The sequence below is a fragment of the Pollicipes pollicipes genome, unplaced genomic scaffold (genome assembly GCF_011947565.3).
Source record: "Pollicipes pollicipes isolate AB1234 unplaced genomic scaffold, Ppol_2.1 Scaffold_3087;HRSCAF=3621_pilon_pilon_pilon, whole genome shotgun sequence".
Lineage (NCBI taxonomy): Eukaryota > Metazoa > Arthropoda > Thecostraca > Pollicipedomorpha > Pollicipedidae > Pollicipes > Pollicipes pollicipes.
The window spans coordinates 11,655,302-11,676,154 of NW_023596225.1; the positions used below are offsets into that span (position 1 = coordinate 11,655,302).

General features: G+C 48.4%; 1 protein-coding gene across 1 annotated transcript in view; it reads right to left on the minus strand.

Annotated features, from left to right (window-relative positions):
- The window catches only part of LOC119089375 (CAP-Gly domain-containing linker protein 2), a 50,968-nt gene that overhangs the window by 9,344 nt on the left and 20,771 nt on the right, over positions 1-20,853 (minus strand). Inside the window, exon 3 of the mRNA XM_037212044.1 lies at positions 7,329-7,475. Coding sequence (XP_037067939.1) covers positions 7,329-7,475 — 147 coding nt within the window. The remainder of the gene's footprint in view (positions 1-7,328; positions 7,476-20,853) is intronic.

Sequence of the window (20,853 nt, forward strand, 5' to 3'; positions counted from 1 at the left end):
GACAACGGTCGTGCGCCATGTTTGCAGTGCACAGGGCACCGGTCGTGCGCCATGTTTGCAGTGAGCAGGGCACCGGTGGTGCGCCATGTTTGCAGTGAGCAGGGCACCGGTGGTGCGCCATGTTTGCAGTGAGCAGGAGAAAAGCTGTGCGCCGCGTCCTACGAGTGCCCGCCGCCTTTCAGCATACCCTGCAATCGTAACTGTCAATGCTGTCGGATGAAATGAGCAATGATTTTCTTGTGACATGGAGGAGCATTAATTGCGATGCTTGCATATTTTTTAGTGGTTCGATATTGAAGGATTAAGTGCATGTATCTTTTGCGATGAAAGGAAACAAGACATATTCATAAAGATGCCGCGATGCTAATTGGGCGTGATTGTAATATACGTGCATCATGTTTTGTCAACAGTTTCTTACACGGGTGTTGATTTGCATTTTTTGGTTGGGCCGCTGCCCCCCCCCCCCAATTTCCAATTCCCAACGGTGAGTTTGCCCCCCCCCCAACCTTCTAGAGCCAAAGTACAAGCAGGGCAGTACAAATAATAAGTCAAAATTATGTTAAGTTTAAGGAAGACTTCTACTAATTGTTTCACAGGTACAAGAACAAAGAAAATGAAAACTGCTATGTCATGCTCAGGTGAATACAGTGGACAGAGCTGCTCATATTGTAAAAGCTTGGCGCTCGCACCGTGCTTACTTGAGTATTTTCTCTTTTTAGCATGATGCATGTCTTTGATTAAATGATTAAGATGTCTTGTTGACTCTGATATCGCTTTGTGCTATGATCTAAGTGTTTCAACATTATTCAATAATGTTTAAACATTCGCAGACTGCAGGAATCAAGCGTTATTTTGTCACGATGCAATACGATGTTTTACTGGAAATTTAAAACAAACCGGTCAAATGTTGGCGCTCCGAAAGGTGAACAGATTTTTAGCCGTCAACGTTCGAAAGTGCCCTTGAAATTTGCCAACCCCTAATTCGACGTAAATATTCGATGCAACAGTTAGGAAAACTTAACAATTGACACCAGCCGGCAAAACCGATAGCGGCGGTCGTCCAACAATGACCACAAAAACAGCATTAGTCTTGTCGAACATGCTTAGCTCGAGTGCTGTGGCCCGCCACACGGCTACCAGCCGGAGGTTTCCGTGGCAGCTTTTAGTACACGCGCACATCACCTTACGCTGTTCACTCTCCAAAGCCGTTCACGTCCAAAAACGTCTGAAGTCAGGTAACATCGACCCTGCGTCGATTACCGAAAAGTGGTTTCGACGATCAAAGCCAAACAAAATAATAATGATGTCCGGCAGCGTCTTCTGCCGAGGCAGAGCAAAAAGAAACGCATTAGAGCAGCGCTGTAGTTTCCTTCTCAACTGAGTGGGAATCAGACTCCATTACGTTGAGAGGGAAGTGGGTCAAGTTGAGGAGAAACCTATTTTTGGCGCAATTAAAGCTAGGGCTACCCCGCTCAGCCCCCGGGCTTATTTTGCAGAACTACACACCAAGACCATGGCGCATGACGGATTCGGGATAGGATTGCTTCAGCGTCAGGTCTAGGATTCAGGGCCCATTTCCCAGGCAGGGACAAGGCCGGGGCCCACGATTTGCATTCGGTCGGGGCCCCTGGAACAATGAGGGGCCCGTTCATCGATCCAGGGACCACAGTGCATAAAAATGATCATGTATGGCAGGGAGCTTTGAGTCGGCACGAGGAGTGGTCGCGGGGGCCGCAGAAGGGCCTTCGACCAGGTGTCTGATTGGAAGGTGTGAAGGGCTCACTGTACGTCACATTAAGGACTCCCGGTCTGGAGGAGTGGGCCCTGAAATGCCAATCAGAGATCCTGTTGCGCCGTTTGGGGACACCCTAGGACGACGAGGACCTCCATTTTGGTCAGAGATTACCAACAACAAACAGTCGGCTCGGTGTCCGTGTGAACTCTGCGAGCCCATTTCCCAAGCAGGGACTGGGATGGGACCTGCGATTCGCATTGTCGGAGCCCTGAAACAATGAGGCCCTGCATCGGTCAAGGGCCCACAGTGCCCAATAGAGAGTTCTGTGCCGGCAAGGGGCTCCGAGTCGGCCGGATAAACATTGCTGAACAGGGATAGAGGCTGGACCCAGAATGCTAGAGGGTCTGTTGCGTGGGTCGGGGACTTCTGGCAATGAAAGTGGGTGTGATCATTTAAGATGAGAGTCCACAATGAGACAATGGAAGGTCGGGTCCGTGTTTCAGTCAGTCAGGGGTTTCACTACAGCTCTCCATCCCATTTCAGCCAGCTGCCCGATATGCTGAACAGGAGTCTCTGTGCCAATTATTGGACACCTGTGTCGATAAAGGATATGTTTTGCGTGAATGAGAGCCCAAGCGTCGATCCAGGCCTAAATTTCCGGGTCAGGGAGCCTCCGGCGTCAGGCAGGCGACCCATGTACATGCCTTTACCCCACAAAGCCCCACACAGCCCCATATATACAGGCCTCGTTTCGCCAGAAAGGCAGCCGATGGGCACCCCAGGCTGGGACGGAACGACCCTTCAGCCCCTGACCGAGAAACGTGACGTGCACCTAGTGTTCTACCCACTTGGCCCTTGCCCGGAAAAAGGTGAGGAGTTTTAGTGTTACATTAGTGTTACATAGTTTTTGATGCTCATCACAGTGTTAAACAATTGTTATTCTTTGACCTAGAATGGTATTCTATTTCACTTTAATGACCTAAGATGTTAAAAAACAAAAAGTTTTGTCATGTTTACGATATTGCGTCCATGCCGGCTTGGAATGTATCTTTGTTTGCTGAAGCATCCCACTGACCCATAAGTTACAATTTTTGTGAATTGAATTTTTCACTCCCGTACGGTCTTTTTGCGCTGGAATTTTGCACTCCCAACCTACTTCAAAAGCGATTCTGGCTCACTGATCTAAACAGCCCAACCAAAATACCGTTATTGGCCTTTAACGCCGCATGGCCTGTGGGATGGCGGGATTTGAATGGCTTTACTATCGCGTCCGGCTGCCTAAACGACCTCGAAAGAGTCACCATGAAGTAGCCGCACATCTTCGCGAGCATTCAGCTAAGAAACTAGAAAGTTTTCGGTCTAAAGAAGGGCAAGACTGGGAACTGGCACCGAATGATTTTCAAAACGGCTCTTTCGTTTCAAAACCTCATACAAATGTGGAACACTCTCTTTATCCACGTCAATGCTCTTCTGAATCCCACACCCCAAATGCATATGAGCGAAAAAGGAAACACTGGGCCAGTGAAGTGCGGCTATTGTCTAAACTACGGGTACCCTACAGTACAAGTCCTAAACTACGGGTACCGTACAATACAGGTCCTAAACACATCACGATATACATCATGTTCATAGATCATTATCACTGTCGCATCGACTTCAAAAAGGAAGTAGTTCCTTAACATCAAAACAATCCCAAAGCCGACAAAATAGTTTTGAGTATAATCTTGACATAAAGGACGCAAAGCAAAAGTGGCCGAAAACCGGGAACTAGTCATGATTTGAGGGCAGGTAGGATCAACTTTATTGGTTCAGCTTCACCCCAACCCATTTAAGAAAGTTACAGCCCTGCGTTCATCCTAATTCCGGAGCAGCATGTCAAACAAAGTACTTAAAAACCTTGAGCCTGCGTGCTCGAAATCTTAGAAGAACGAGCACCGATGGCCGGGGTTGCATTTTCCATCAAACCAAACGGCGCTGGCGGGCCAACACCGGGCGGCGTGCGCCTGACGCACGAGAACAACCGTCGTGAAAAAATGTCTCCGAAAGTCTTTCAGAATGAATTCGTACCGCTCGAAAAATTAGACTGGGGAATTAACTTCACACGTAAAATTTAGGTGACGTCCCCATAACATATAAAAAGCGCCAGGCAACAAGAAAATAGGGGATTTTATGTCTGCTTATCTGGCTCCATCACTAAATTTTGGCAGCGGTTTGCAGTGCTGTGAATGCTAATCCGTACATGTTATAGATATATAAATTGTATAGGTGGAAGCTGCCCTCGGACCACACTCTACACGTGCAAACAGACATATTCCAGCGGGCACGGGTGTCTTTCTTTCAAAAACGTCGTTTTCATCCGCTTGCCGACCGCCGTCTAATAATAGCGAAGGGACCGGCCCAATGCGGCCCTCGGAGACTGCAACGCCGGGCATCGGGGTTTGGATTCACAGGCTTGAGAGCTCGCGTAGTCAAAGCTTTATTGCGTAATACTTCCACTTCCCGGTTCTGAGCAAAGGTTGGACCTTCCCAGACGAGCATGGTCACTGAGGAGCCAACTCAACCAGCGACTCCTTTATAGTCCACACGCGCTGCGCGTGACATTGACATTATGGAGAATTCATTTGTCATACGTTTGAACCGAAGCGAGTTAGAGTCGCTGTTCCCTGAGTGGTACAACGGCTTGGGAACAGTGTCTCCCTGAATTGCAGCTGGCTCGCAATGCGTGTTCGATGAACTGAGCGCGGAAAGATATTATCAATGGCAGGGCATGTGCTTAAGCGTTTTGGAGAAAGGCTGAGAACCATTTTCTAAAATGATAGGAGTAAGGGTGTTTATATTTTGTTTCATGTAAACTTAAATGTAAATGGTTTATCGATGACATCTTTGGAAAATCCAGAAGCTTCATATAAACGGGATGCAATACTAGACATATCGTGGACACCATTCTTGTGAATACATATATACACCATATACAACACATATATACACCAAGCAACTACAGAAGCACGTAATGGTGAATGGCCCACATCTTTCACTTTTCAGTTTGCAGGAGAGACATGCAGTTGCACTCCTTCAGCTTCATAAAACAGGCTTGTATATATGAAGCTTATGCACACTGCCGGCTTCCGTATTATACATATATATATATATATATATATATATATATATATATATATATATATACTCCGTCGAGACTCCGTCGTGAGGTGGCGGCTTTTCAGGAATGTCAGGCATCCCGCGCCAGGGGCGGCGCAGCAGGGGTTGGGGAAGAAGGGCAAGAATATATTTTTGCTCCCTCCCAAGATTTTGAAGGTCTCTTTTGCAAAACTAAAGTCGTTATAGCTACCAGAAGAGATATAGAAAACTGAAGTAGTTATATCTACATTCAGATCAAGGATAGCTCCATGCCTGAACTAGAGAGCATAACATCTCAGAGACAAAAGGGCTCAGAAAACCTTTTGCTGCATCAAAAGACTCGTTTGTTACGTAAGTTGTTCAGTGCATTAGCGAGGAACATAATTCACATAAGACAGTAGCAGTAGCCATATTCCTCGGAAGAATCATGGGAATAGAAATATAGCTAGATTGATATTTCGGCAACATACCTTTAATGAAACAATAGCAGAAGTGAATTGAAAACTGCCTGCCGGTGATCCTACTCGACGTTTCATGTTTTTCTTTAAACAGCAAATCATAGTTTTTACAGGACACCAGCATCCAGGGGATTAAACAAAGAGGGATTGACAGCCATTGCCAAGATAGTGTCTATCTATGAATTAGAATGCGCGGACATAGTGTACATGTAAACGAATTCAAGCAAAAAGGCACCACGCATAATGCTTCATTCAAACATGCAAGCGAGTTGAAGTAAACAGGCACGACATATCGCGCATCAGTTAAACATGCAAACGATTTCAATTGAACTGGCATCGCACATCACACGTCAGGCATCACTTACATGTCCGGGAGGCCCCCCTGCAAAATATTGTCATCTCACTCAAATGCAGCTGGTAACCGTGATAGGGTCGCAATGTCCTGTCCCCTTTTGGTGCAGTGGTAACCGTGATAGAGTCGCAGGTCCTGTCCCCTTTTGGTGCAGCTGGTAACCGTGATAGGGTCGCAGTGTCCTGTCCCCTTTTGGTGCAGCTGGTAACCGTGATAGGGTCGCAGTGTCCTGTCCCCTTTTGGTGCAGCTGGTAACCGTGATAGAGTCGCAGCAGTGTCCTGTCCCCTTTTGGGCAGCTGGTAACCGTGATAGAGTCGCAGTGTCCTGTCCCCTTTTGCTGCAGCTGGTAACCGTGATAGTCGCAATGTCCTGCCCTTTGGTGCAGCTGGTAACCGTGATAGAGTCGCAGTGTCCTGTCCCTTTTGGTGCAACTGGTAACCGTGATAGGGTCGCAGTGTCCTGTCCCCTTTTGGTGCAGCTGGTAACCGTGATAGAGTCGCAATGTCCTGTCCCCTTTTGGTGCAGCTGGTAACCGTGATAGGGGTCGCAATGTCCCTGTCCCTTTTGGTGCAGCTGGTAAACCGTGATAGAGTCGCAGTGTCCTGTCCCCTTTGGTGCAGCTGGTAACCGTGATAGAGTCGCAATGTCCTGTCCCCTTTTGGTGCAGCTGGTAACCGTGATAGAGTCGCAATGTCCTGTCCCCTTTTGGTGCAGCTGGTAACCGTGATAGAGTCGCAATGTCCTGTCCCCTTTTGGTGCAGCTGGTAACCGTGATAGAGTCGCAATGTCCTGTCCCCTTTTGGTGCAGCTGGTAACCGTGATAGAGTCGCAGTGTTCCTGTCTCCTGTCGGTGCAGCTGGTAACCGTGATAGGGTCGCAGTGTCCTGTCTCCTGTCGGTGCGGCTGGTAACCGTGATAGGGTCGCAGTGTCCTGTCTCCTGTCGGTGCGGCTGGTAACCGTGATAGAGTCGCAGGTCCTGTCCTCCTGTCCCGGTGCGGTGCGCTGGTAACCGTGATAGGGTCGCAGTGTCCTGTCTCCTGTCGGTGCGGCTGGTAACCGTGATAGGGTCGCAGTGTCCTGTCTCCTGTCGGTGCAGCTGGTAACCGTGATAGAGTCGCAGTGTCCTGTCTCCTGTCGGTGCGGCTGGTAACCGTGATAGAGTCGCAGTGTCCTGTCTCCTGTCGGTGCGGCTGGTAACCGTGATAGAGTCGCAGTGTCCTGTCTCCTGTCGGTGCGGCTGGTAACCGTGATAGGGTCGCAGTGTCCTGTCTCCTGTCGGTGCAGCTGGTAACCGTGATGCATCCTGCTATACCCGGTGGCTATGGTGCGATGGTGCGTCAGTGGCTGCGGTGTCCGTGTTGGTGCAATTGAAGGCTGTGATGCGCTTGGGTCCTTCTGGTTTCCGTGGTGCCATGTTCATACATCGATGGTTGTGGTGGCTATGGACAGCCTCTTGCTGTCCCCTTATCTAAACTTCTTAATGCAATATTAACGCTGTACGACATACTGGAAGGAACAGACTTGATGCCCCATCTTACTACCACACAAACATAAATGAGGGTCTCTGGCACTGTCAGGTTGTCCTGTTGGTGTACCAGGCTGCCATGGAGTGGTGTTGGTGCAGCTGGTGAATACATGCCACTCACCGAATGGCCTTTCAAGCACCACACCAGCCCAGTCGCCCGAGCCAAACTTGGTCTCCCCGATGTAGGCGATCTTGCCGGGCAGCGTGCCACCCACCCAAACCGGCTCTCCCACCATGAAGCTGTCCGTGTCCGCCGTCAGCACCAGCTCTGAGGCAAGGCAGGGGCGGGGTCAGCGCCGCCTCTGAGGACACTGCTGTGGTCAGCACCAGCTCTGAGGCAAGGCAAGGGCGGGGTCAGCGCCGCCTCTGAGGACACTGCTGTGGTCAGCACCAGCTCTGAGGCAAGGCAAGGGCGGGGTCAGCGCCGCCTCTGAGGACACTGCTGTGGTCAGTGCCGGCTCTGAGGACACGGCCGGGTTCAATGCCAGCTCCGAGGACGCAGCCGGGGTCAGTGCCAACTCTGAGCACACGGCCGGGGTCAGCACCAGTTCGGGAAAAACCCCAGCTCTGAGGACACGTCCGGGGTCATCGTCACTTCTGAGGACACGGCCGGGGTAAACTCCAGCTCTGAGGACACGAGTGGGGCCAGCACCAGCTCTGAGGACACAGGCGGGTCAGCGCCAACTCTGAGGATACGGCCGGGGTAAACTCCAGCTCTGAGGACACGGGTGGGGCCAGCGCCAGCTCTGAGGACACGGGCGGGGTCAGTGCCAACTCTGAGGATACGGCCGGGGTAAACTCCAGCTCTGAGGACACGGGCGGGATAAGCACAAGGTCAGCACCCTCCCCGATAGCGATACCGCAGTGGTCATAGACGTTCACAGACATTGAGCCGTCGTCACGGTCCAGATTTGCCGATTGACATCCCACCCTGCGCCTGCGCGGGGTCGGTGCGGGCGGGCTGTGAGCGCTTCTTGGTAAAACGCCTGAGGACCGACCGATGGCATCCGGATCCCACGGGGCCTGTCAAAAACACGGGAATGCGGATCCCACGGGGTCTCTCAGTAGCACGGGAATCCGCATCCTACGGGGCCTCTCAGTAACACGGGAATCGCCACAAGCCAGCAATGGCGCTGAATCGGACTCCGTGAAACAAGTTCTTTTGCAGCTGGGACCGCGTGTGACCTGAGTCCACGTCACCAGTACCGTGCTACAGGCTCGTGGAGCTGAAATATCAACCCCGCGTGGTTCTAGGGACGTGCAAAGAAATTATGGTCCTGGAAAGGCTGAAAAAGATCTTTGCAAGTCTGAGATGCATCTCAACGATCAAAGTTACGGGGCGTTGTGGGCACCTGTGAACGATGACGCCCGTGGTCCTGCGGTTTGCGCAATTACATGTACGCATGAATTCCGAACACTCAAGCTCCTCATTGCACGATGAGTGTGACTGACAACATCCGTTCCTGGATGCAAAACGGAATGCATATTCCCTGCTACGAGCTGCGAAATTGAATAATACGCCTACCAACAGATAGATCTTGGATGATGTAGCTTTACCTTCCCCGCTTATGTTTGTGTGATCGCAACAATTTTATACCTACCGTGTCTAGCTTGGACCACAATGCAATCCAAATTGTTCCTATCCAGCGGCGCGGAACCTGGGATGCGGGGGGGGGGGGCGGGGTACTGAGCCTCACCACTCCAAGAACTTTCTAAAAAGTACGACTGAACTTACGAATGATGACTGGAAAGATAAACAAATGGTTATGGACCCAACAAACAAAAACGTGGTTTAAAAGCAAAAACGTGGTATAAAAGTGCGCTTCTTTAAACATGTAATATGAAATTCCTTTGCCTCTAGTGGTAGAACCCAACAATTCCGCGTCAATTGTACACATAGGTGCACGCAATGTTTGCGCCACAGCAGCATCCGGAGGATTCATCGAAATTTTTCAAGGTTGTCACCTCCGATTTAGAATGAAGTAGTAACAATTAAAAAATGTGCAAATACGATTTTCAGGCGATATCGGTGCCATGCGTAATGTAGGAAATACAGGCCTTCAGCCCCCCATTTGTTGGCATTATACGTTGAAAATTCTTATGCTGAGTTACTGACCCTTTATATACCAGGAGGTAACGGCTAACACGTGCCCGGGTGGCCGGCTAGATACCTTTCGCTCGGGTGGGGAGGTCAATATGCCCCCCCCCCCTAAGATCTCGGGAACTAAGGAAGCTAGAGACACAAAATGTACAGAGTGTCTTGACCTGTACGTGAACTCACTTAAGTCAAAGTTTAAACTTCCTAGGTCATGACCTTTGGGTCAAATGAGGTCAAACAAGGTGAAATTTCAGGTTGGTCTCCAAAGTGTCCCCAGAATCTAGGCAACTGTTTCTATGCAAAAGGTCACAAGCCCATTTAAGGTCAGTGACCTTATTTGATCTTTTGAATGTCATGGTGACCAAAATCACGCAAGATTTCTCTGAGTTTTGCATTTGAATAAGCGACAAAAATTACGCTAGGCAGCATGTTTCTAAAACAAAATGTCGACCAGGGTCATCTTAGATCAATGACCTGTTCTGACCTCTAAGAAGTCAATGGAAGATGTAGAATGCGGTTCCTGCTGGCAATAAATTCAAAATGAGCACCAGAGACTATCCCATACAGCAACCCTAGGGGAATAAATCAGGTTGGTTTTGAACTTGGTCTGACCTTCATACCTGACCTTAGGTCAACTTAATTTGCTCATTCAATAATTGTGGTGCCTCAGAAAGCATCTCAGAGATGTATGGCTTTGTCAAACACTCCGTTATAGCATCAGATTGGACGATTCCCTAGAAATTGCCTTCGCTGAAAACATGGCCTGACTTTGACCTGCCTTAGGGCAGCGACCATACAAAATACATCTAAATGTTTTAGGTCATACGATCCGCCAATTAATTGTCTACGGCTATGCAAAATGTGGCGCGGCTACACCGCGCCGTTCGGAAGCCATTCTGGAAGACCTTCGGGGGGGGGGGCAATTTGACCTCCACCCGAGCGCGTGTTAAATACCGTTATAAAGCAAGCACAGGTTATACCGACAGCACTTGAATATTCAAGTTGTGCTTATGATCCAAGTGTTGTAAATGTTATGGGTCCCCAAGAGGATGTGACCTCGTGGCTGTTTGAGCCCTCCGCATTGGAAAGCATGGTAGTTCGCCAATATAAAGCATAGCATTCAATACGCCAATATATTCAACGAATGGAGTGCCTCACATTTTTAAATTTCTTTACATTGCTTAATATTCTTCAACGGCACTGGCATGCTCTCATTTCTTCATTTCATAAAATATTCTTGTTTTGCTTTTTCGCGCCGTCCAAGTATTTGGTGTGATGCGTTTTCATCGCTTTGAATAAATACTTGGGCAATTAGATCTGACAGTTAGTGCGTTTTTATCCTTCAGCTGTATTGCCCGTCGAATAACTAAAGCGAAAAGCCAAGCATTTTTTTGCGAAATGAAAACGTGAAGTCGTTTGTTATCACCCAAGCACCTGGAAAACTGAATATGCGTCATGCCAAGCCCCGCATTACTGCATGCTGGGCAGGCGAGGCTATGACACATCATCAAGGGACTTAATTTAGCACCAACGCTAGGGCTTCGTGAAAACGCTGCTCTTTACGGGCTGGTCTAAGCATAATGATCTTCATAAACAGGACTTTTTCGACCTAGCTCATTCAATGAAGCATTCAAAGCTGGGAAGTGGCATTGATTTACACTAGACCTACAAAAATATTGCTGAAATGCGCTTCCAACCAGCCCCCGACAGAGAGATGGGGTAGCCCATTCACCAGTGACTTATTCTGAAGAGCTCTTGTCGGAAATGCTTATAGAAACAGTCTGTATAAAATACAACATTCAACAACGATAGCAACATAGAGTTGAGATGAAAAAGGGCAGGCCAGACGGGCTCGCAAGACCCTGGACGTACATTGAGAAGTTGGAATGTCCATCCTGAAGCCTTAGGCGGGGCGCTGTCAGGGTGGATGCAGGGTTGGCCTGCCCTAATGAAAGTGATGGGTGGTGAATCACAGAAGGCATAAATGCAGCGTGCGCCATTTCATTTCAAGATGACATATTTTCCTGCAAAATGGGACGACTCCTGGCAAGTTTTGCAATTGCTGCCTGTCAGAGGGTCGCGGCTCATATCTCAGCCGGGATATAGTCTTGGGAATCTATTAGGGTAATCGGGATATGACTTCCTGCGCACTTTTTCACCTAACCTATCCGACACTATGGAGCTGCAAGCAAACGAAAGCCTACGAAGATCATAGCACAGCAGCAACGAAATTTTTGACACATGCCCTCCTCACATTACATTATTTTCACAATTCACTCGATGTAGGTACTGCAGTACGGAGATAAATGGGCAATCGTTGCCCATTCATAAATTTGATGTAAACATTACCAATAGTATTAATTCATCTCCGTATCAATATTCTTTTCACAAAAAGGCATTACGTATAAATAGCCATGCGCGTCGACTACGGCGAATGTAATGTGGAAGCTGGGCTCGAAAACGTGGTTTGAAAGGATCTGTTTGGAAGTGTTTTCTAGAACTGATTTATCTTGAGAAGATTGAAGTGCGAAATGTACAGTATGTATGTACATAACGGTGAAATAAAGATGCAGAGCAAGATACCCTGTCACCCAGCTCTTTGGCAAAATCTACTTTTAATCATATTATTATCATGTACCAACCTTTTAGTAGCGTCAACCAAAAACCATATTCTGGGCTAGCGAACTTTAGTTCCATGGTGACTTCACGTCTGCGCAGCGTTATACCCTAGTAACCTGGGCGTCATACAATTCTAAATGCCTCACATCGTCGTCTTTCACCACAATCGACTGAGGGGACCGCGGAGAGTCACTTACCATTCATATAATATCCGCCTGCGCCAGCTATGCCGGAGTTATCTGCCAGCTAAGCCCGAGCTTAACCATGTTATCGGTCAGCGAACTGACGGATATTCACCTCACAAACCACCGCCGGCAATGTGACTCAGCGAACGTCAGTGGGCGTGTCATTTGCCGCAACCGCTTCCTCACCTGTAGGCGCCTTTCTCATGTGCGCCTTACCCGGGCCCAAGCTGCCGTATTAACAAAATGGTGGTGTTCAGATTGCCTGAAGTCTCCTGGTGACTCGGCGTATCCACCTGAGCCACAGCCCACTTGATGGGTTCCCACCGATGCGGCTCGACCAAGCAGAGGAGGGCGCTCTATCTTCGCCACAGATTTAGCTAAACCGAGACGAGCAAAACAACCATCCCCAAGATCCCTAGAAGTGCAAGAATCCAAGCCGCTGAAGCAATTAACGACCCTGATTGAAACAGCTCTCGATCAGGTGACAGAGACTGCGTGGAGTAAACTGCTATGCAGTTCCAATTAGATTGTAAGTTCCAATCTGATGCCTCGTGCGTACCAGGTGGACGAGTTCCAGTTGCGAACGAGTGCTCTTACACGACTTGAATCAAAGGCCAAACACTATCTGGCTGAATAGACACCTGCTTACATCCTTCAGATGAAGCAGCCGTCCAAGCGTCCACTTGAGCATCAAAAGAACACGAGTGCTAGCGAGTCGTTTAAGAGCTGGGAAGCTTCTCAACTGGCAGACGCCGATATTACAGGAACAGTCAGGAATTCTCACTTCAAGTGTTGGAACTGTACCTCACTCCACCCAAAGTGATGGAGCTGTACCTCACTCCACCCAAATGGTAACATACTTGCAAGCCAAACATTCGGGTGTCCCTGACGATTTATGCCTTCCACCGTCACCGGGCGGCCAATTGCAACCAGCATCAGAGGTCACACCAACCGGGGTAACAGCTGCCATCAGCTCATTCAACTCCGGCTCCAGCGCCGGCTTGGGCGGTTTGTGTTCCGCGCGTATTATTGAACTAGCGGGCAAGGCCACTGGGAGGCTGATATTTGCCTGATTTCAGCCCTGCCAGCGCTGGTAATCAGGACCCTCAACGGGGAAATACCAGCCTCAGGGCGAGGCGCATTCTGTTGAGTTGCGCTCATTGCCTTGAAGAAAAGCAGCGATGGTCTGAGGCCAACCCCAAATGGCTCCGTGTACAGGCACCATGCCACCAAGATTGGACTGAAGCCGCTTACCCGCGAGCTGGGTGAACAGCTTCGGTCGATTCGGCTGGGCTTCAGAGCTCCCGATGGATGCGAGGCAGCGGTGCATGGTTCCCAGTTCTTCACGCAGGGTTAGACAGTAATGCAGTTATGGTAAAAATTGACCTACAAAGCGCTTCAGCACAGCACGCTACGATAAGTTGCTCAGCGTGGTTAGAGACTGGATTCCATCCCTCCGCAGGCTGCTGTGGCAGGAGCGCTCCGAACCGACGTCTCCCTCCGAACCACGTCTCAGGTCACAATTCTATTCAAGGTATCCCGATGATGCGGTTATTGGAGGCGTCTTCAAACCAGTCTATCACGATCTGGAACACCTCGTGCCGAAGCTGTATTACGTTGGACTGGAGATTAGCTCCGGGAAATGTGAGGTGATATTATCATATCAGAATGGCGATCAGCCATGGATCGCAAATGTCCACCAGCTGTATTCACTTGTTTCCGGAGCAGCTGTGGTGAATATGCCCGGAGCGACGATTCTAGGAGTGACCCTGACTGATACAGCAGCACAGAACGTGCTGAATAGGAAGCGAAAGCACGGCGCACATGGCTAGTCGTTTGCCTCACATCTGTCTTCATTCAGCGTTCTCACTTCCTCACAGCTGCCTGTGGATTCTAAAACTGCAATGCGTGTTACGGATAGCGCCAGTCTATCGACAGTCAGAACGTCTGAAGCCGCTAAAACGCATAGCCAGGTCTTCAGCGTGCGCAATTACCAAGGTCTTTTTGATGATTTTAGTTGGGGACGAGCGGCGCTGCCTACAAGATACAGTGGCCTAGGACTGCGACGCACAGCACATTTGACGCTCCCTAGCTACGCATCACTCCGCCACGGCTGCAGCTCTTGAAGCTGATGCTGTCGGAGTCATTGCATCGAAATGAAGTGACGGATCGCGGTGCTACCGTGGGAGACTGGCACTCCGCAGAGAGTAAGGCTGATACACGCAAGCACCAAGCGATGCAAACGCAGCGGCCTGCCTGGGATTCTGTCTCAGCGGAGCAGTCTCTCAAATTTTGCTTGCATCGCAAATCTAACCGGTCCAGTTAGGTTACGGAGCGCCGCAGCTCAATAACACGGTGTTTGGCTCCTCGCCATAACATCTGGCAACTCTGGAACACAACTGGACCAGAACACGCTGCGGAACGCGATTCCTCCCCCAGCATGGGCGCTAGCTTATGTCAACCACATAAATGCGGATACGGCTTAGGGGCGGACAGTAAGGATTACCACGCACTGACTCGTCGTTGAATGCTGACGACTACCCGGACACACAGCACTTAATGACGGGATTCAGCGCGCCGTCTAGGCAGCGGGAGTCCCATCTATCCAGGAACTCACTGGCATTGACCGGGGAGGCGGTAAAAGGCCCGATGGTATGACTATTTTCCCGTTCGCCCACGGTAAGAGCCTGGTGTGGGATGCCGATGCGCCATTACGTTTCCCGCATCCAACCTTATCCCTTCCGTGATAGCCGCTGGCGCCATAGCTAAAGAAGCCGAATGTGGAAAGAAAAGAGAGCACTCAAGCCTTACTCAGCATTTTCAGTTCAAACCAGTCGTCTTTGAAACCGATGGGGCCTGTGGTCAATCGATCATTAATTGTGTTGAAATTCTTAAGACTAGGTTAATTTTATCACCGGACGATAGACGGCAGAGTGCTTGGATCTGGCAGCGTCTGGCTGTTGCCTTAATCCAAGCGAACGCAGTCTCAACGACAGTAACTTTACCCAGATGCGGAAAAGGAGAACCCATGCACGACCATCACAAAGACGACATGTCGCGACAGTGTGCAGCGTCCCCGAAAGAAAAGACTACGAACGCAATGTCCCCCACGAATGAAATTGGCGGTGGAGCAGGGCATGCGACACGGACACTCTGCCTTACGGGCCCCGCCATGCCCCCCATACCCTGCCATACCGTCCCCACCTGTAGTTCCGCCAGCTTTTCACCTTTGTACTTGCTGATTTTAGTAGTGTTTCCGTGACCGAATAAGGAATGCGACTGGGTAAGTTCCATGTGCATTGAGCCCTACATTTTTATGAGATTTCGAACTGAAATAGCATTTTGAAGATCATTCGGTGCAGTTCACAGCGCTGCCCTTATTAAACCCCTGAAACCCTCTAGTTTCTGAGCTACACGCCGGCAAAATGTGCAGACTAGTTTTTGTTGACTATTTCAGGGTCATTCAGGCACGCATGGCACATAAGCAACGTCGTTCAAACCTTGCTACCCTACAAGCTAGGCGGCGTTCAAGGCCAAAAATAATGTCATCGTCCGGCCGCCCAGATCTGGTGCGCGTAGCACGGTTTCCAAATATCGTGGACGTTAATTGGCTCTATGAATGTGGGGCCAATTTCCGTACAAGATTCAACCACGTTTTACATTGTGTTGTACATGACATAAGAAGTTGAACACTCTTACTAGTTGTTACAGATGTAAGATGTGCGATGTAAGATGTAAGGCTTGTAATCGATTAACATGAGAAAACCCCATTAGGGGTGGTAAAAGTGCACTTTTTGTCGCCGATCCCATTTCTAGAGGAAAAGCTTGTCGCCAGTGGTGTAGTGCGATACCATATGACGAAATGGCGGTCAGGTGCCCGGTAGCGTCATCAGTAACCAGCCTATCACCGAAAGCCTTTTTCATCACTGCAATTTTTAATATTATGCACATAACAGAAGCGTTTTATCATACCCTGTCCTTCAACAAATGTCAGGATAAGTGCTGCTGCTAGTCATACAAGCGCACCTGCCCTAGACTAATGAAATAGCCCAGTCACGGCACGGGTTTTCTTCCACGCCCGGGGCATACCGGGCCCACGCTTCAACTCGATCCATTGCTGGATTTGCTTTCCTCGACGACAAAAAAACAACAACAACGAAGGGCCTCGATAGCCAGGGCAGCAGAACGCATGCCAGATTTTGAATCAGAGACAAACGGTACTGGGAATGACGTCAAATATGCCTCCTCCACGAGGCCATGCCCGCTTATAAAAATCAAGTGGGCACTTCGAGCCCCATTTCAACGTCATCAACTATCCATCATACCTTAGGCATGCTCCAAGCCTGGCACGCCATGTTTTGACTGGTGGGCGCCTTTCGCTGTGCCCCAACAAGTAAATGATATCGAAATTTTTCAATAACTTCCCATCAGGGGGCTAGTTCTTTCTGAGCGAGTTATTCGCCCTGACAAGAGGGGGAGGGTGGGCGATGCGACATATTGTGCAGTCTCACTCAAATCTTTGGTAGTCTCTGGGGCATCCATTGCACGCCTGTTGACACAAAACAAAGTGTTCCTGGCAGTTCTGATTTCAGAGTAGGAATGTTTTTTACGGGCATTGCGAGACGGTTCAAGGCCGGCGGGTGCGGCGAGCGGCAAGCGACGCTTCTGCAGACCGCACGCGGGAGGTTGGCACTGGTACATGAACGAAACCCTATGCCATAAGTGTAGGCTTCAAACAGATCAAGCAACATGTCGTTGTACTCATGATTAAACAAGGGATACAAATCTTGATCTTCCATGTCACAAAAATCCATAGGTTCGTATATATGAACATGCAAACCTGGTGTTTGGATTTCAGGAAAAATTGGCATTCGGCTTCTTTTAGTGGGGTCAATTAACGACAAGAGACCTACTACCAATCACGAGATTGCGTTGAAGACAGTTCACTGTTTTTTTTTGCAGGATTTGCCTCTTTTGAATTGCAAACGTCATGGAATCCCCTCCCACTGGTCCGCGTTACGAAAACCGACGAGCCACGGTAAGGGCTAAAATTGTTCGCTGCCATCTTTTTTATTTATTTTATATATGCTGGCGTAAAAACCTGCATTTCATATAATGAAAACATCAACGGCTACAGTAGAATGACACGTTTCATTACCAACATCCGAACATTGGTAGGAATTCAATAAGCAAACCAAAATTGCCCTTTGCGCGCAAGTATCATGCAGATCTAAAGTTATCTGCGATGTTCGTCACGTACAATGTAGAAGTATCAATTCAAATTAATTTCTGCGGCGCTACCCATTATCTATGTTGGGTTGGGCCCCTCAATGCTGATTCCTACCCCCAGCCAACACTTCTAGCTCGAAATTACAAAAAGATGTGATAAAAACCAACTATGACACAAAGCCATATTCTCTGGGTTTTGTTAACTGACCATGATCCACGGGTGGCTACCTTCTCTCCTATCACGCATAAAAATTGACACACCTGTCATTATGCCACCACCACACAAAGTGTATTGATTTCTACTATCAATGGAGGCTTCACATAAGGTAGGCTGTTTGGCTTTGCAACCTGTACTTATATGTATACAGTGATTACACTAGTGGTTACATCAAGACAATATCTACAAGCTATTGCTAGCAAAAACAGCAATGAAATATGCCATATTTGCATCCATGCAATGCCATCCTCACAAGTGTGAAGAAAATATGCATATGAATGAGCACTGCAGAATGAATGACATCCAAGCTTTCCTGATGCAGTACGGGTGCTGTCACCAGATGATAGCCAACATTGTTCTCAGAGACCACCAGGTGCCAACCCTTCACTGACCTCATGGAATAGCCGGACCACGATACCATAAAACCTCCTGCTATCTGAAGAAAAACTCTTCTTGAAGGGGAAGATGGCAATAACACCTTACCCCCCCCCCCCCCCTCTTCATTGCCTACATTTGCTACACCATCCAACTCCTCATTCTTATTGCCTTCCCAGGGCCTACATCATCGGCTTACCATATACTTTTCCCGTAACCAAGATTCATGTTACCAAAAGGTTGAGTTGTTACAACTGTTTAAATGCTTTTAAAAACTGAGGAAATAATTACATTTCAAGCAGGGGCATAGTTTTTGAAGAAATGTTTGTGAGCAGTTAGAAAATTATGCAACGTACCCCAAAATATGGATGTCTCCCAAAGAACCACACTTTTTCACAAGCTTAGGAGGAAGAGCTGGAGCCCTGAACTGAATCAATGGTAAGAACACCACTGATTTGAAGATCTATGTGACTGGTTACTAATCTCAATCAGGATAAGAGTAAAATGACACATATTGGTATTTCAGAACTATTATCACCTCCTGCTGTTCTCCTTTATGAGGAGTGCCATCAGATTTCAACTTCAAACCAACGGTTCTTTTCAAGGGGAAGAAGGCTGGTCGCTTGTGACTGCTTCGATGAGTCTTCAGCCTTTTCGGTGTCTTGAAAAGACGTTTTGGATAATCACAGATCAATCTCTACCTTGACTGGATCATCGCGCCGACTTACCCTGAACTGTCAATGCTTGTCGTGGCTGAGGACAGGATGCTGAATCGCGGCACCGCCAACGAAATATGCGAAGTCCAAAATTAAACCCTAGGCAGATATTCATGACACTGCAATGCGAATGCCACTCGCAAAATGACAGTGCATTGGAAGTCACCTCCCACCTCATATCAATCTCATCGCGACGATTAAAACATCCCCTTGCGGCCAGATGAATCCCCATATCAAGATTGTTTCCAGCATCTTATACTGTCTAGCTCGGGGCACGGAGGGTCGGCTGTAAAAACAGCCAATCGGCCGACCGGCCGGGCCATAGGAAATACACTGATTAGTCGCTAAACTGTCACCGAGTTGGCCGAACAACTAAAAATTATACGATATTTTTGTCGCCGGGATGGAATTAACCCTAGAAAACATGCCATGGTGCCGTAGAGTAATACGGTAAAGAGTCTTTACGGAAACGTTTGCTGGTGTCGTGTGACGGAATGCATTCCATGGAAGAATAATATCTGTGTATGGGGACCTCCCAACACGTTTTGCACAGTGTGCTGTATTATTCCGTCTTGGCCGTAACCAAAATTTGCAGTCGAAGCACATTTTTGGCATCAAGCTTCGCGTGAATACATGCATCTTTGTCGCCGATCGTACCCACCGAGTTTGCAGGTTTTACCACCACTGGACATCATATTCGAGTATGTGAATGCAAGCAAATTTCTTAAGATCACGGATATATATGCAAGAACGCCATGAGAAAGAGACAAAACGCGAACACATAGCAACTTTTTAAGGTCATGGAAAAATGTACAAGAATATCAGGGGAAAGGGCCAAAACACAAACGCATAACAATATTAACTCAGCCAACACTTTCAGTATTGCTGCCATCTCTCGGTGAGTTTGGCGTACTACAAGTGAGTGCTGGGCACCGGTACCCCAACGCGTGTTTTGAAGCATTGATTTAGTTAAGCATGGCCGCCTGAGAAGTTACCAAGAGCATGGTTCTAGTGATGCAAAACTACTGCCTGTCACACTGCGGATAGATTCCGGACTATGCGCAAGAAGTCACCAGCACGCCCGATCGCTGAAATAAATCCGTTACATCGTCGCCGGCTTTCAGATTGAAAAATGACCGAGCGCAGTAGCGCAGTTTTACAAAACGAATTGGGAAAAGGGGCTGAACAGAGAAAAAGGCCTGAAGTTACCTCGGAAAGCAGAAACAGACGGATTTGAGTCTCCGCCGGATAGACTTTTCGGATTGATTTGAACCTCTCCCTTCTCGAAGTTGTGAGGCAGTTGGCAACAGGGGTGGTCAAACTCGCTAACTTGGTGGATAAGGTCGGCGATAAAAAACCGTCTATTTTCACGCGACCCTTGGTGTCAAAAATGCTTTTGACCGACAGTTTTAGCGGTGACCACGGCAAAACATCACAGCGCACATCCCATAACCTTACATGGGTTTCAAAGGTAATAAATTTCGCCCCACGACTTCAATAAGCCTTTTCGTAAATACTCTTCACCGTACCCTATGAGCCCACAGCATCTTTCTTGGACTCATTTCCAAACCGACAACAAATATCGTGTGATTTTTACTTGGTCGCTCGCTTCGGTGACGGGTCGTTGACAAATCAGTGTATTTCCTATGGCCCGGCAGGTTGGCCAATTCGCTGTTTTTAACAACCGACTCTCAGTGTCCCAAACTAGACAGGACAAAATAATGAGAAAGGTCTAGATATGTCCGATTCATTTGGCCGCAAGAGTATGTTGCAGTCGTTGCGATGCCATTGAGATATGTAAAGTTGACGGTGACTCTCAATGCATTGGGGCTTTGCAAGCAGCAGTTGCATTGTGGGGTCATGAATGTATTGAATGAATGTAAAGAATTTGAATGTAATGAATTGTAGGGTCATCCAGGGTTAATTTTTGGGTATTGTTGACTTTATTGACAGACGTTCATGGAAAGGCAGCGAGGTGATCCAAGCGAGGTAGAAATTAACCTGTGATCATTCAGACTAGCTTTTCAAGACGCAGAAAAGGCTGTTGGCTCACCATAACAGTCTCAAGCACTGAACCCTCCTCCCTTTGAAAAGAACAGTGGGTTCGGTGCTGAGGGCTGATGATACACCGCAGAAGGAGGAGGTGAGAATGGTTTTGAAGTGCTAATTTATGCTATTGCTGCTTTGTTCCTGATTGAGGATTGAAG